A 15,538-nucleotide genomic window follows, 5' to 3' on the forward strand; every position below is an offset into this window, starting at 1 on the left:
AGTAGACTGCTGTATAAAGGCGAGCTAGACTATAAAAAAGATAGCAGATGTAGACCGCAGCACTTGCCCCATGTAGTGAAGATTTTCACACCTGGATTGAGCTACATTCATCTGGTAAATATTAGGTGTGTGTTTTTTTTTTTTTTTTTTTTTTATTATGCGCAGAATGTAATACAGCTTATTATGGAAGGAAAGCAGTCTTGTGTGTAATGCATTATGGGCTATACATAGGTTATAATCTTGGGCATTAGCTAGAGAAAATCTAGCCTTACTGCCTTGTTTTGTATGAAAAGTATTTATTGTGCCTTTTATATACTAAAGGAAATCTCCTATCACCATTGTGGTTTTTAATCTAGTTACAATACACTAGAGACAGACTATTACCACATTTCTATTTCACAGGTCTTGCTGGTGGTAGCAATAAAGTCTATTGTACCTTTCAGGATGCAGAGAATCTGCTTTGCTGTATGTTTCTTCTCCTCAGCAACCATCCTGGCTTCAAGCGGTGGGTTGTATTTCTCTGCACTATCCAACCTGTTGCTTTTCTGCCTAATCTTGAGCGAAAAACATTGACTTCCTGTCCTCTTTTCTGACCTCTGGGGATGTGGCTTTAGGAAAACTGGTGGATGCTTCATTTTTTTTGTCCATGGTTTTTGTAGGAAAACCAGAAGGAACAGTGGAAAGAAAGGAGGCCATGTCAATGGTTGGGGAAAGTCCACCTAGGACTGAGCAAGATAGACAGGAGATTGCACAAGATGCTGAGAAAGAAATGAGTTTGCATGCAGAGGGTGAAGATGTATCGCACAAACACAATGAGGAAGAAAATAATAGTGGCACAAGTGTGGAAAGCAAATCTGTTGAAGTCTGTAGCCATCACAAATCTGAAACCAGTATGGAAGAGCAAAAGGAAGAGCTAGGAAGCGAGGAAGATAAGGAGATGTCTGGTTCTGAAGTTGTGGAGAACATTTCAGAAGTAGATGGTGAGAATACAGTGAAGCGGAGTGATGTAAGCCCATCTGGAAGTGAAGTTTTTCAGGATGCTATAGATTTTGTTGAGACTCCCAGTACAATAAATGAGGTTGATGAAGACGTCACAAGTGTGAGTGATCCTTTAAAAGAGGAACCTAAAGTCAACCAGCCAGAGACTGTCGCTAAAGCAGATGATCAGTGTACCATGGGAGGAGCGCCCGAGGAAGGGGCTGAAACTACAAATGAAAATACTGCCAACATCTGTGAGAATAATGAGAGTAACATTTTGGAGGGTGAACAGGATAGTAATAACTCAAGCAGCAGCCAAGAAGATATTAGTACAGAAACATCTGAATATACAAGTAGTAATGAGAATATAGCTCTAGAACAAGAAGTACCAGTTGTAGAGGAGCTTAAACCTCTGCAGTCTCAGGAGCCAGAATCTGGGTCTGAGACTATTAAGGAAAACATGGGCCAAAGTAAAAATGATGGAATATCGTCTGCCGCTGAGAACACCGGAGATGATGATGATCAGAGTAAACTTGTTTCTGCAGATGAAAAACCATCCCCAGACGCACTAATAACAAGCGATGACTTAGCTGCCCAGGTAGGAAAAGAGGAAACATCAGATGTTTCTGAGTCTTCCGCTGTTACTGAACGAAAAAGCATAACTGAGGATGAATCTATAAAGGACCATGTAATCCCAGAGGACAGTTGTAGTCAAGATGAGCAGGAACCTGTTCAAGAGGATGAAAGGCAAGGGGATGTGTTGAAAGGTGAAGAGCTTAAAGTAGTGGACCAAAGAGAAGAAGACACATTGTCAGGTGACCTAGTTAGTGGTAACATCAAGAATGAAACTAATACAGTGGCAGACAAGGCTGAAAGCCCAAAAGAAAGCGTTCCACCTGAGACGTTCAGCAGTGAAGGAGAATCCACACAAGAGGACGAAGAAACAGATGATGATGATGGTACCGTGCGCAGTGAAAAGTACACTGGAGAGAGTGAAATACCCCATGCATCTCTAGGATCATCAGTGGACGGACAGTCTTTGGAAGATATTCGCATGGAAGATGGCTCAGAGAAGAGCCCTAGGAGAGGAAAGGGCAAAAATAAAGAAGACTGTGTCCTTTCCTGATGAAATGAATGTATGGTATTCCTCATGTTCTGTAGACGTCTGCGTACTGTACGAAGTTTATGCTTTTGCACTAGTACTTCTGTCAATGGCTTTCAGAGGGGCTGCATGTCATGTTACTAAAATACAGGCTGGATTTTTCACCCACAATATACCTTTTTATATACTTATTGTACGCTCATGTTTTAGCCGTTGTATTTTGGGGGGCGAACTTCAAGTATTTAGATACTGTAGAGCAAGGCTGCCCAACGTCTTCTACTAGGACCTCACCATTGGTGGAAGTCTATGCCAACATTTAATATGGATCTGCATTTATCTAACATTAGTCTTTCTATCCAGTATAACAATAAAATAAGCACATGAGTGAGGCCGGCCTCACCGCTTAGATCCAATCCTGTAGAGATGCCCAAGAGGAATACTGCCTCAGGCAACATTTATTATATACATAACCAATAGAAGTCACTTCCATGGTGCCTGGTTACATTTGCACTTCCTCTCCTACCTGTCATTACATATAAATACGTCTATTATACCTGTGTAGTTTGCCCCATCAGACACATAGTTCTGGGTTAAAACCTTTATAATTTATTTAAGTGCCTATGCCTACAGCGCTGTTCCTTTCAATGGGATCTTTTTCTTTTTTTTTTTTTTAAACCATTATGAGAAGTTCCTACTTTTCCACTCACATCATGATTTTTAGGGTGTTTTTAGAGATGCCACCTTGAGTTTTATCATAGAAAATGTTATTTATTTCTCTAGTCACTGGAGTTCTTTGATTGGATGGTCACATTCCATGTAAAAACCTGGCATGAAGGCTCGAGAAAGTAGCCATGAGAATATCATTCCTTTTTGTTTGTGTTTGTCCTATATGTTTGTAGATCCATGTATAGGTGTGGTGACCCTTTGTGCCTATAATGTGTAAGTACTAAAAAAAAGTATGCCTCAATGATCCATTTGCACAGCGTTTTTGACAGGTCTAATAAAACTGCACCTTCCTATCGTGAGAAATTATGCAAAGTCTGTCTGTGTGGGAATCCGCTAACGGTAAGGGTTGCATAGTAAATGCAGGCAGTTTACTATTCTTGGCAGGCTGGTTTTGCAGAGTTACACTTAAAGGGGTATCTCCATCTGGACATGTCTTATATGTCCTGTAGACTTCTTAGAGATCTAGGGACGCCCTAAAAAAGTTACACTGTTTCTGCAACTTACACTAAAGTTTATAGTAGTAACGTAGATTGTGTAAAACACACACTTTGTTTACGCCCCCCTGACCATCTTCGGCGGCTACAGGCACCCTTGTAGGGGCCTAGGAGAGCACCAGATCTCCAGATAGATAGGGGTTCACCTCTGGTACCTACATCTATTGGACACATATTGGCTAATCTTGTGGATAGGCCATAAATGTTCCCCCAGTTGGGAATGCCCCTTTTAAGCTATGAGGAGTTGTATATCAACCACTTGACTACTATATGCTGCTGCTTTGTCATAGTTTACCAACTTCAGCACAATTTTCAGCTAAATGTTATTACACCACAACACATAATCCTATAACTGAGTAGCAATCACACACACATCCATCGTTCTGTAGATCACTGCCTTTATATCCTAATACAAACTGCTATTACCGAGTTGTTGTTTTTTAATAACTTTACACCTGCAGTCCATGATTATAGCTGCAATGCAGTGTACAGTAAAAGAGCAGAGATGAATGGAAGGTAATTGAACTGTTATAGGCAGAAAGTATTTATTTTCCTAGATGGGTTCACCTTATGTAAACCTGCTTACATTGTGAATACTAGAAAAGAAAGTTCAAGAGGAAACACTGCCCTGGTTGTACACTGGATTAACTTTTACAAGTGTTGTATTGCCATCATGTGGCAGATCATGGACTGTTCTGTATCACCTGAAGTCATCCTCATCAAAAGTATGTAATAAACCCTGCTTGGCTTTTATGCATTAGCCTATGCCATAGAGCTATATATTAAACCTTAGTCATCATACATAACTATAATTTGTGTAGCTTTACCATAAAGATATTCTACGCATTATGTACTGTGTGATTGCTACTCCACGGGAAGGTCTGCTATGTATTTTGGCTGTATATTTCTAGTTAAGACACATTTGCATTGTCCAAGCCAGCATTCTGGGATAAACCGGCTTTGCTTTACACAACAGGTATAAAAGCAAAAAGTACTGTCACAAATGTTATTTTCCTGCTGAAAGTAAATAGAGAAAAAAAATCTGGGAAGAAGAAGATTGTTTAAAAGTTCTGAACTGTATATTGTGGAAATAAATTTTATTCTGGAAAAACAAAGCATTTCCTGATTTATTTACTTTGTGCAAAAAAATTATTTTTATCCAGGTCAAGGATATCTTAGGCCTTGTTCTGTGTTGGATATTGCTTTAGGATCATCCATTACAAATTCCATCTAAAATCTCAACCAAGATAGTGTGCTGTTTTCTGTTATGGTAAAATGCCAGGCACCATGATGGAAACCCAACAGACCCCTATTGGTAGTAATGTAGTCAGTAAGTTGTCACCAGTGTGCAGAGTGCACAGGTTCCAGTGTCACCATTTTTTTTCTTTATTGTTCTCTCTATCGACATCATCTGTCTGTGCACAGTTGAATGACCGCCATATATACCTTAGGGCCCTATTCCACTGGACGATTATCGTTTGCATAATCGTTAACGATCTCAAACGACCGCTATTGCGAAAGACATAAAAACGTTTTCTCATTTCCATGGAATGATAATCGTTACTTATGATCTTAATTGTGATAGTTTTTCTTCGCTATTTATTCGCTATTGCGTTCGTATCTATTGCGAACGACCGAACAATGTCTTATTCAATGCGAACGTTTTGCGAACGAGCAACGATAAAAATAGGTCCAGATCTTATAAAGCGATCAACGATTTCTCGTTCGGTCGTTAATCGTTAACTGCATGTCAACCGAACGATTATCGTTTAGATTCGAACGATTTAACAATAATCTGAACGATAATCGTCCGGTGGAATAGGGCCCTTAGAGTCGGCCAGCTTTAGGTTTAGACTTCCTAATAAATTAGGATGTTTTGTGCAGTTAAAGAGACTGTGTGCGTAGTTTCAACTAATAACGCTTACTGCTCTGTATGGACACCTTCACACTGGTGTACGACAGCCTCATTTTTGTCTACATATTATAGCGTCACGTTCAGCCTTACAATAGGCTCGATGAGCTGATCCGACAGCTGTTAATGGTCAGGTCTGGTCTTGTGGCCATAATACAGATGCAAAAATGTGGCTCTGTGAGATGAGCCTACTATGAATATCACCTATAAAGATTGAAAAGTAAGCGTGGTCTCTTTTTTTGACTTGTAGACAGTTCCAAAAGTAAAATGTTAATAGGCTGGACTCTTACTAGGATCGCATATGGCTTTTTTTGTCTCAAAACCGCTGTGGCCAGATGATAGCTGAAAGTCCAATAGGGAAAAATAAAACACAATACTTGCATGACGTTGTTTGCTTTGGTGTTTTCCAGTGCATTTGCAGTGTTTAATTACAGCAGGCTATACATTTAGGCACTAGGTTTATGGTGCCTTAAATGAGGGCAGCATAAACTAGTGATAAAAATGCTGAACAGATTGGTGTATTACTTACATCAACAGCTGTTGTAAGTAATACACCAATCAGCCGTTCTCCTAATATGCAGGAGAATAGGATTCTTGTCACACCCCTATCCCCCTCCAGCTGCTGATTGACAGTTGACTTCCTATACACAGCATGGATAGACAATTGCCAATCAGCAGCTGGTGGGCTGAGTTTTCTCCTCATGAATATTGAGGACTACTGTGCTCACGCTCATAATGGAGAGGACTACTTATTGTCGATGTTATTCATGTCATGCAGCACAGATTGTCCCTTAGAAGTCAATTAGAGTGTCTGTAGTTTAGGTGGATCCTTAATTTTTACAGGTGAAACGTCCGCAAAATGTGAAAAAAATATGGATGAGTAATCATTATAAACCATTCCCACTTATTTAAGGATCATCTTCAACTTTTTTGCTGATTCACCAAAAATACGGATTCAGGCTATGTTCACACTACACAGGCTGAAGGGATACCAGCCGGAGAGTATACACATGGTTAACACTCCGGCCGGGATCTCTAGTGGCGCCGTAGAAAACTGACATGTCGGTTTTCTGCGGCCGCTATTCATTGATTAGCGGCCACAGAAAACCCTGTCAGTGCACACAATGGAGTGAGCTGCTCCGGCCACTCGCTCCATAGTGTGCATCAGGGAGTTCTGATGCAGACGTGCACGGATGCGCCCGCATCAGAACTCTGCAGCTGCAAAGATCATCCAGTATCGGCTGGGATGATCTTAGCTGAGACCGGCTGTTCCGTGACCCGGCCAGGTCATGGAACGGCCCGGTCTCTTACCTAGTGTGAACATAGCCCAATTTTAATCAACAAGAAAGAAGTCCGTGGCACTCGATCCCATAAATGAACAGTTCTTTATTTATTCACAAGTATAAATGCAATCCACTATTAAAATTGTGTGCACAGAAACGCATTTCGACGTCTGTCTTTTTTTACAGCCTATACACAGATTATAGCCTAATTTTGCATGGATTGCGGACAATTGTACACATTATATATATGGTCCTGAAAACTATTTAACTTGTATATTGACCTGCATAAGTTAATCCAGGCTTCGTAAATGTGAGCCTTTGTCCAGCCATGTAGCAATCACAATGGTGTATGACCTGTGACATTACAATTATCAGGGCTTTGTTTTGTGATGAATAATAACTAGAGATGAGCGAGCTGGGTTTGGGTTCAAGTCCATCCGAACCCGAACGTTCGGTATTTGATTAGCTGGGGTTGCTGAAGTTGAATAAACCTCTAAGGTTGTCTGGAAAACATGGATACAGCCAATGACTATATCCATGTTTTCCACATAGCCTTAGGCTAGGTTCACACTGCGTTTTCAGCATCCGTTTAACGGATCCGTTTTTTTTTAACGTCCAGAAAAATAGGGTCAGCAACGTTGTTTGGTCCGTTTTGGTCCGCCAAAAAAACGGATCCGTTTTTTTTTTTTTATAATGGAAGTCACACAAATGAATCCGTTTTTTGCAATCCGTTTTTCATGCGTTTTTTTCAAAAAACAGATGCGTTAAACGGATGCTGAAAACACAGTGTGAACATAGCCTTAGGGCTTTATCCAACTTCAGCAGCCACCGCTAATCAAATGCCGAAAGTTCGGGTTCGGATGGACTCGAGCATGCTCCAGGTTCGCTCATCTCTAATAATAACCTGTATGAACAGCGGCCATATAATAACTTAAAGCAGTGGTTTAAAAATGTGATTAAAAAAATTAACATATGTTAGTAAGCACTCTATGAATAAGCCTTGTTAGCTGAAAGACGGACTCGATAGCCATTCTAAACTACAGACCTGGAGGCCATTCAGATTGTCGGTCGCTATACAAGGACCCCAAAAACGTAAAGACAAGTTTTACACAAAACGTCACCACAATTTATTGCTAGAAAACACAAAGCAAAACCTTGCCCTGAGGACTCCAGCATGCAGGCACAGATTGGTACCAGGTCCATTGTTAATGCATGCTACGTAACTTTACATTAGTGCATGTACAATGCTAATTCTGCCCCTTATGTGTATCTGTGCATATAAATCAGAAATTGTCAGTTTATAATATATCAGGAAATACATTAGTGTCATAGCCTTTTACTATGAAAAATCTTTATAAACTAAAGCTGCCACAACAATACACAGAAGAAACGAAAGATGCCGCTCATTGTGTCTAATATCAGACCGGTTTGTAAATTGGTGGCTGATGTAAAGTTGACTTGTGTGTTGGGTATCTGTATAAAGGTTTATTGTTATGTTACATACATAAAAGGGTTTTTCTGGGACATTGACATTTGTGGCCTATCATTAACATGGGCTTTTTATATCGGATGAGTGAAGGCTCTCCTACCAAACAACTGAAGGAGTCATGACACATTATATATATATATAGAAATCACCTTGATACGGGCTCTGCCCAGTATTGCTACTCAGCCCAATCTACTTGAATGGTACAAAGCCTTACTTCAGACTGCTGCTATAGGTTATACAGGCCTATGCTCCTCCTTGGTGAGGGTGGGGGGAGCCAGCCTCGACCCGAAGCTGGATATTGGTAATCTATCCTAAGAGTAGGAAATAAATATTAATGTCTCAGAAAACCCTATATAAAGGGAATCTATCAGCTTCTCTATCGTGCTTAGGGCTCAAGTGTCAAGGAGGCTGTGTGAGCTGCAGCATGCACCCCTCTTCCCTCCTCTGCTTGCTTTGGCTGGTTGACATGCACCACTTCAGTGCTGAAAGATGATCCCTGTATGTCATTCAAGATAGGAGAGGGAAGGAGGAGGCATGCATGCTGCATTTGGCACAGCCTTTTTAACACTTTAGCCCTAAGCATGATTTGGAGCTGATAGATACCCTTTGAAGGGGAACTTTGGCAGAATTTTTTTCTTTCAAATCAACCAGCATCAGAAAGGTATACAGATTTGTAATTTTACTTTTATTTAAAAATCCCAAGTATTCCAGTACTTGGCATCTTCTGTATGCCCTGCAGGAAGTGGTGTATTCTTTCTGTTCTGAGACAGTGCTCTCTGTTGCCACCTTTTTCCATAACAGGAATCTCTGTAAAAAACCTCTCCTGCTTTGTACAGTTTCTGTTATGGGCAGAGGTGGTAGCAGAGAGCTCTGTCATACTGGAAAGAATATACCACTTGTTGCTGGACATACAGCAGCTGATAAGTGCTGGAAGACTTGAGATTTTTAAATAGAAGTAATCTACAAGTCTATATACTTTTCTTACACTGGTTTATTTAAAAGAAAAGAAAATGTTGCCGGAGTTCCCATTTAATCCTTGTAGATGCTGTGTTTACTTTTTCCAAATTTTCCGCTCTCTTCTTTCACACATCTTGACTTTTTCCTTCTATCTTTGATTTGTTTTCTAAACTTTCTTCTCAAAGAGATCAGGCTGAAGAAGCTTATGGATGAGAGAGAATCCTTCTTGGAGCAGGTAATGGCAAACAGCTACAGTAGGTGCTGAAATGGGTTCCTCTAATTCTATTTTGTCAGAACCTAATAATAATTTTGTTTATATAGTGCCAACATATTCCATGACACTTTATAATTCTGGGGGTACATGTGGAGGAGAATTTGAGACTGACAATCCCAACACACATCTCTCTCTCTCTCTCTCTCTCTCTCTCTCTCTCTCTCTCTCTCTCTCTCTCTCTCTCTCTCTCTCTCTCTCTCTCTCTCTCTCTCTCTCTCTCTCTCTCTCTCTCTCTCTCTCTCTCTCTCTCTCTCTCTATATATATATATATATATATATATATATATATATATATATATATATATATATATATATATATATATATGTGTATATATATAATGTGTGTATGGATTTGATCAAATGCCTGACCCCTTTCAGGGAGATGACAGAATGAATGACCAAGGTAGTCATACGGCGTTGGGGTGGACAGGCCGGGGGACCAGGAGGCATGTCGCAGGGTGGGGCGGACGCGGAGCGGCACACCTCCTGGCAGGCATACGACGTTGGGGCGGATGGGGAGCACAGAGGAAAAGCCGGGGGTTGCAGAAGGCATGTCTCAGGGGAAATGAGCGGAATGGGGAGCAAAGCGGAGGCGATCAGGCTGGGGGGAGCAGAGAGGCGATACAGTAAGCAAATTGTATGTTGCAGGGGGAAATGATAGAGTTCATTCCATCATTTCCCTGAAAGGGATCAGTGATTTGATCAATTCCCTAGGGAACTGATGGAACAGCGCAGTCATTTCATCATTTCCCGGGATTTGATCAAATCCCTGATTCTATCATTTCACAGTAACATATATATAAGTAGCTCAATACACAAGAAGCTAGTAGCTGCTGTTCACACTGCAGTCAGCACATTGTATGACTACTCTTCTATTTTGTGATCTGTCAAACCTTGTGCACGATTCCTGCCAATATGCCAATCCTGAATATTGTCTTCTCTCAGATTAAGAAGCTGAAAGGCCAGCTGGATGAGAAAAGCCCCAGGAACAGAAGCCCAGAAAATCTAGACAGTGAAAATTTGGAGAATGGCACTGATGTGCAAAGTGAGCAGAATCTAACCTACCCTATCTATATAAATGTGGCTCCAGGATACTAGAGCGTTTGGTACATGTGTATGTTCACCGTGAAGAACGTTAACTCACTAACTACCCGCATGACTATGTAGCTGTATACAACCATACATGTCATAACCATACATAACAGAGCTGTAAGATTTTTTTTTCTTTAACTACATAGCAAGCCTAATAAAAACACATTGGGATGGGAGTTAGTAAGTTGGAGTTGATTAAAAACTGCAGTAACAAATTCAGCTCTGCTACATCTGTATATCTAAGCGTCTATGCAATAGCTGTTTATTTTTCACCTGGGATGGTATGGGGGACTTTTTATAATCTCACAGGTAATTTCTTGCACAAAGATTAATATAAATGCTAACAAGTGAATGATGTACTGATAACTTGGTCACACTACTGTATAAATCACATTTCATGTTTGTTTTGTGAGTTCCGGCCCTTCACAGTACAGTGACTTGGAGGCAGCCCCTGGGACATGACAGAATGCTGTAATACAGACATTACCAGGTCCCCTGCATGCAGTGTATAGGAGTCTGTGGTGTCATTCACTTGAAACCTACACATAAAAATTAATTAATATACTTGAACTTACTTATGGTTTTCTCACGTCTGTCAGATGGCACAGACCTTCACTATGACCCAGTCACAGCACTGGATATCATATATAGCATTCATATTGTTTATTCATACTCCCACTATTGTAGACATATGTAGATCTACACAGCTCTGCAGATCCAGGGAGGCAGTGACGCCATCAGTCCAGGATACATTTTTGACAGGTTTGTTTTAAAATTTGCTAATCTTAGTTCCTTCCATGTAGGTGTATGTGTATATAATCTCACACCAGCTTTGGGCCTTTTGGAGCCCCTTGTAGCAGGATTCGAGAAGTACATTTACAAAAAAAAAAAAAAGAATTAAGATGATGAGAAACAATATTCACCATTGAATGGGTGCTGCATTATAAAGATGTCAAAATCTTCTGCCATTTTATTGGGGTTGTAGTGGTTGCAAAATGTTTGAGTATAAATTGTTAAGCTGCACCTACATCCTTCTCAGATCCTAGACATGAATGGGAGCTTAGAGAGCATTCATGTCCATTCTTGCAGCCTCTGAAACTTCAGGTAATCTCATTACTGACCCAACCATTTAAGGGAGAAGTCCCGGCAAAGCAAATTTTTAACAAGTGTCGGGAAGGGGGAGTATAAAAGAAATAACATGCACTTACCTCCCCGATCCAGCACTGGTGGCTGTGTACCGCTGGGGAGGTAAGAGCATGTAATTTATTTTATCTTCCCCCTCCCCAGCACTTGTTAAAAAAATAGCTTTGCCTGGACTTCTCCTTTAAAGGGGTACTCCGGCTCTGATTAAAAAAAAACAATCAATCGTAAACATAGTTTTTACATTTACCATCTCTCTGGAGTCTGTCTCCATTTGAATTTTCCACTGTTTGCAGGTCCCTGAAGCTCCAGTTGGTGGCTTCATTTTTCTTTATTTCCTAGTTTGGGCTTTCCCATGATGCATTTTGTCTCCTGTGATGTCTAACTAACTCAAAAACTGTTAGATGGCTTACATCTTGTTCAGCCAATCAGAGCTGAGCAATCTGTGTCATCTGACAAGGGGAGGCTGGCCTACAGGGCTTAGACCCGCCTCCCTCTTGATGTCATTGTCACAAAATGGCTGCCACAGAAAAGCCTGGGGTCAACAGTCATTAGGTAAGTTTACTTCACTTCCTGGTGGGGGGTTAAGGGGGAAAAAGATAGGGAAGGGGGCAGATAGGTGATTGAAGCATTTTACAAAGTTATATAACTTTGTAATGTGTTTCAATTCCTGGGAAAAAGCTTTTCGCTGGAGTACCCCTTTAATCTATAAGAACGCTGACACTGTTATTTTATTTTTTAGGAGATGCCAATAGACAAATCAGCGATCTCAAGTTTAAACTCACCAAGTCCACACAAGAGATAACTGCCCTAGAACAGAATGTGAGTTCCTACACTTATTACTGAACGCTATAGAAGGGTAATTTCCATAGACCATAAAAAAGGTGTATTTTATTTCCAATTCTGTGATACCTTGATTTCCATAGACCCCAAATAGGGGGTCTCGGACTCTTCTGTCTTCATAATCCTACATTTATCTCCTGTAGAGAAAGGGTTAGCAAAATTACACTTTCCTAGCTCAGATGGATCTGGAAAACATTCGCAAAAAAAACAAACTTTTTAGTTAATATGTAAATTAGCCAGCTTGGTGCACTGGGGGTGAGACATGGGTAAAATATAAAGGTGTAAAGGTTTAACTTTACTATTTTGGAAATGCTTTTATTTATTTATTTTTTGCTATTTTCAGATTATCCGACTTGAGAGTCAGCTAACCCGGTACAAATCTTCAGCAGAAAATGCTGAAAAAGTAGAGGATGAATTAAAAGCTGAGAAGAGAAGACTACAGAGAGAGGTGAATACAACATGTCTCCATAAATCCATGAATTATAGCTTAGGTTATTATTATATATAATATAAGGCTACATTCACATCTAGGCTTCACCGCCATCATGCCCAATATCCCTGCCTACATCAGTGCCATAGGCCCCACCCACTTTATGATGTCATTGTTGGCTAAGACCTGCCCACTCAGACATCATCTGAATGTCCTGACCTAGAGGCCCAGGCCCTGCCCCCTCTGATCTGGCGATCACACAGGGGGTGGGGCCTATGCTTCTAGGTCAGCCTACTCCAATTATGCCGCTGAGGAGACAGGGCCTAATTGCCGATGGCGCCACTGAGGGGGCGGGTTCTGCATTGTCGATGTAGGCAGGCATATGGGATATGATGGTAGTGCCTATACGGAACTGTCCACCAACAACAACCTGCATTTTTGAGGGGAAATACCATTAAGAAATCCTTTATACAGTAAGACAGGAAATGTCCAAAATATATAAGATGACTCCTGGTGTATAAGACGACCCCTGACTTTTGTGAAGATTTTCCTGGGTTAAAAAGTAGTCTTATATGCTGGAAAATACTGTAAATAAAATCTAAATACAACTGTAAGTTTATGTGAAAATAATACAATGCTTGAACAGATGAAAAAAAAAAAACAGCCATATTTTACAAAAGCAGGAGGTAAATAATGAGCATGCTTATTATTTGGATGGTCATAATCAGTTTACAGACGTCCTTATATACGGTGTGTGCACTGCCAGACAATATCCCATTGACTTCACTGGATTAATAGATCCATATATTAAACAGAAAATTGCAGCCATTCTTTTTGTTTGTGTGTGTGTACAGTATGTATGTATGTGTATATATGTATGTATGTGTATATATGTATGTATGTGTATATATGTATGTATGTGTATATATATGTGTGTGTATATATGTATATATATATATATATATTATTTTTTAATTTTTTATTTATTTTACCGCTTGTGAACATAGCCTAAAAGTCCAGAAAAACAGTTTTAAATTTAATACACTTCTAAATTGCGCTATGTTAGTACGATTTCCAACAAAAATGCAATTTCATGGAAAATATACCCCGCATCCAGGGTCTATTCGCCTACAGAGCTGCAGAGGTCTCAAAAGCCTCCAACACAGTTTCTCCTGCTTTTTGGTATCTGCATTGTGGTGATTTCTGCTGTATGTATAGTCTCCGTTCTCACTCTTCACTGTCTTCTTATTCCTTTGTTCATAGCTTCGTGCAGCCTTGGATAAAGTTGAGGAGCTTGAAGTAGGTAACAGTCATTTGGTCAAGCGACTGGAGAAGATGAAAGCCAATCGAAGCGCCATCTTGTCTCAGCAGTGAACCCTTCTCATATAGTAATCTATGAACTGTGAGCAAATAGAGAAGGAGCACAGGGTGTGCCATTTGCCCAAGCTTCTGTTTCTATTGAAGTATCAGGAATCGGCAGTATGTACTATATAAGCCATGCTGCATAATGGAGGTGGCTCTTTTTTTTTGCCAACACATCATCAGTTCTATCTTCTCCCTTCTAGGAGAATTATGATGGTCTGTCTCCTTAGACACCTCCAGAATGGGAGCACACATGTATGCTGAGGCAGGTAACTCCAGCAGCAGTGTGGGCCAGAAATCACAGCCTGGTCACCTGGGGTTGTGTCCTGTACATAGGACTCTCATGGCAAGCATCTTATGTCCCAGAAAATCAGCATATTTCCAAACCAGCTACCATGTTTCCCATTAAGAAATGTATTTAGCGGCATAAAGCCCTAATTTGTGGCTTGATAGCACTGAACCAATGCTGAATTTTGCTGCTCCGTCAAAAAAGCACAATATAAACTGGGTAAAACTTATTGGATTCTGAAATGGGGCACAGCTGTGCCGTACAGAGGCAAAAGGGCTGCCATCCTGCATGTCTGTTGCCTGCTTCTCTTTATAATCCTCCTAGAAGAAGCAGCGACTTGTTCCCTCATTGCTGCGGAGGAGCAGGTAATGTGCCTCCTGGTTAGCCTGACTATGGACTATGGAGCAGTGACACCAAGCAGAGACCAGCACCTCTCGCCTAGCAGTGATCCCATGCTGGTTTCCTATTGTTGTATGCAGTGTTGTCCATAACCCGTACGTAACATATAAGATGCCCTCACCTGCCTTGAGCCTTTTTCAGACACTTGGAATGTTTTGTCTTTGGGTGGCCCTTACCATGATATTGCAGAGAAGAGCTGGAAAAGGAAGTCACCCAAAGATTTCTGAATGTGAGTGTGTTTGTACAAGTGTGTTATTCATTTTCTGGACTCACAAGCCATTGGAGCACCGACTTATGTGGTATGATGTGTGCATTCCCAATGCCATACATTTTTTGAGGAAAGTGGCCTTACTTGACCGGACTCTACATGAATGAGCATGAAGCTACAGACCTATCACATCTTCACTGGAGTTTTCTCTTTCAGGTTTAATAATAAAAAAGAAAAACTGTTTCACTGAATAAAGAGGAGGCTGAAATCTTGGAATGGCAGATTTTCTTTTTTAATTAATATGGAAAATGTACGCTATGTATGGAATATACACAAAATACATTAATTTGGAGAGGCCTACTTAACTACACATGAGCTGCAATATCAGACGCAACCCATAGACAGATGTGGTGCTGTAAAGGATACTCTGCGACTTCTTGTATCACTACTTATTCATTCTAGCCATCAAGTCACAGTAATTACATATCAGCAGCACTAGAGAAAGTTGCTGTATAGCCCTACCCTTAAAGGAATATTCCCCTCTAAATGTATCACCTATT

General features: G+C 40.5%; 2 protein-coding genes across 18 annotated transcripts in view; both read left to right on the forward strand.

Annotated features, from left to right (window-relative positions):
• Positions 1-4,415, forward strand: part of LOC138800925 (leucine-rich repeat flightless-interacting protein 2-like) — a 98,591-nt gene extending 94,176 nt beyond the window's left edge. For all 16 annotated transcript variants that reach the window (XM_069983152.1, XM_069983158.1, XM_069983163.1 and 13 more), the window contains one exon: positions 660-4,415. In XM_069983152.1, the coding sequence (XP_069839253.1) occupies positions 660-2,104 (1,445 nt within the window). In that variant the 3' untranslated portion in view covers positions 2,105-4,415. The remainder of the gene's footprint in view (positions 1-659) is intronic.
• Positions 24-15,237, forward strand: LOC138800926 (leucine-rich repeat flightless-interacting protein 2-like). Of its 2 annotated transcripts, none has more exons than XM_069983170.1 (7): positions 24-114; positions 9,127-9,176; positions 10,161-10,260; positions 10,995-11,069; positions 12,190-12,269; positions 12,634-12,738; positions 13,984-15,237. In XM_069983170.1, the coding sequence occupies exons 2-7, from the start codon at positions 9,147-9,149 to the stop codon at positions 14,092-14,094; spliced, it is 501 nt and encodes a 166-aa protein (XP_069839271.1). In that variant the 5' UTR covers positions 24-114; positions 9,127-9,146; the 3' UTR covers positions 14,095-15,237. The 2 variants fall into 2 exon arrangements, with proteins under 2 accessions (XP_069839271.1, XP_069839272.1); XM_069983171.1 differs by having other exon boundaries at positions 45-125.
• The last annotated feature ends 301 nt before the right edge of the window (positions 15,238-15,538 follow it).

This window comes from Dendropsophus ebraccatus, chromosome 9 (assembly GCF_027789765.1).
Source record: "Dendropsophus ebraccatus isolate aDenEbr1 chromosome 9, aDenEbr1.pat, whole genome shotgun sequence".
NCBI lineage: Eukaryota > Metazoa > Chordata > Amphibia > Anura > Hylidae > Dendropsophus > Dendropsophus ebraccatus.

What these genes read in the sequence shown, in the direction of transcription:
- LOC138800926 (XM_069983170.1), top strand. Translation starts at nt 9,147, where the DNA reads ATGGATGAGAGAGAATCCTTCTTGGAGCAG. An exon ending in GAATGGCACTGATGTGCAAA is followed by an intron (nt 10,261 to 10,994) that starts GTGAGCAGAATC and finishes CCACTATTGTAG; the next exon opens with ACATATGTAGATCTACACAG. An exon ending in CCAGGATACATTTTTGACAG is followed by an intron (nt 11,070 to 12,189) that starts GTTTGTTTTAAA and finishes TTTATTTTTTAG; the next exon opens with GAGATGCCAATAGACAAATC.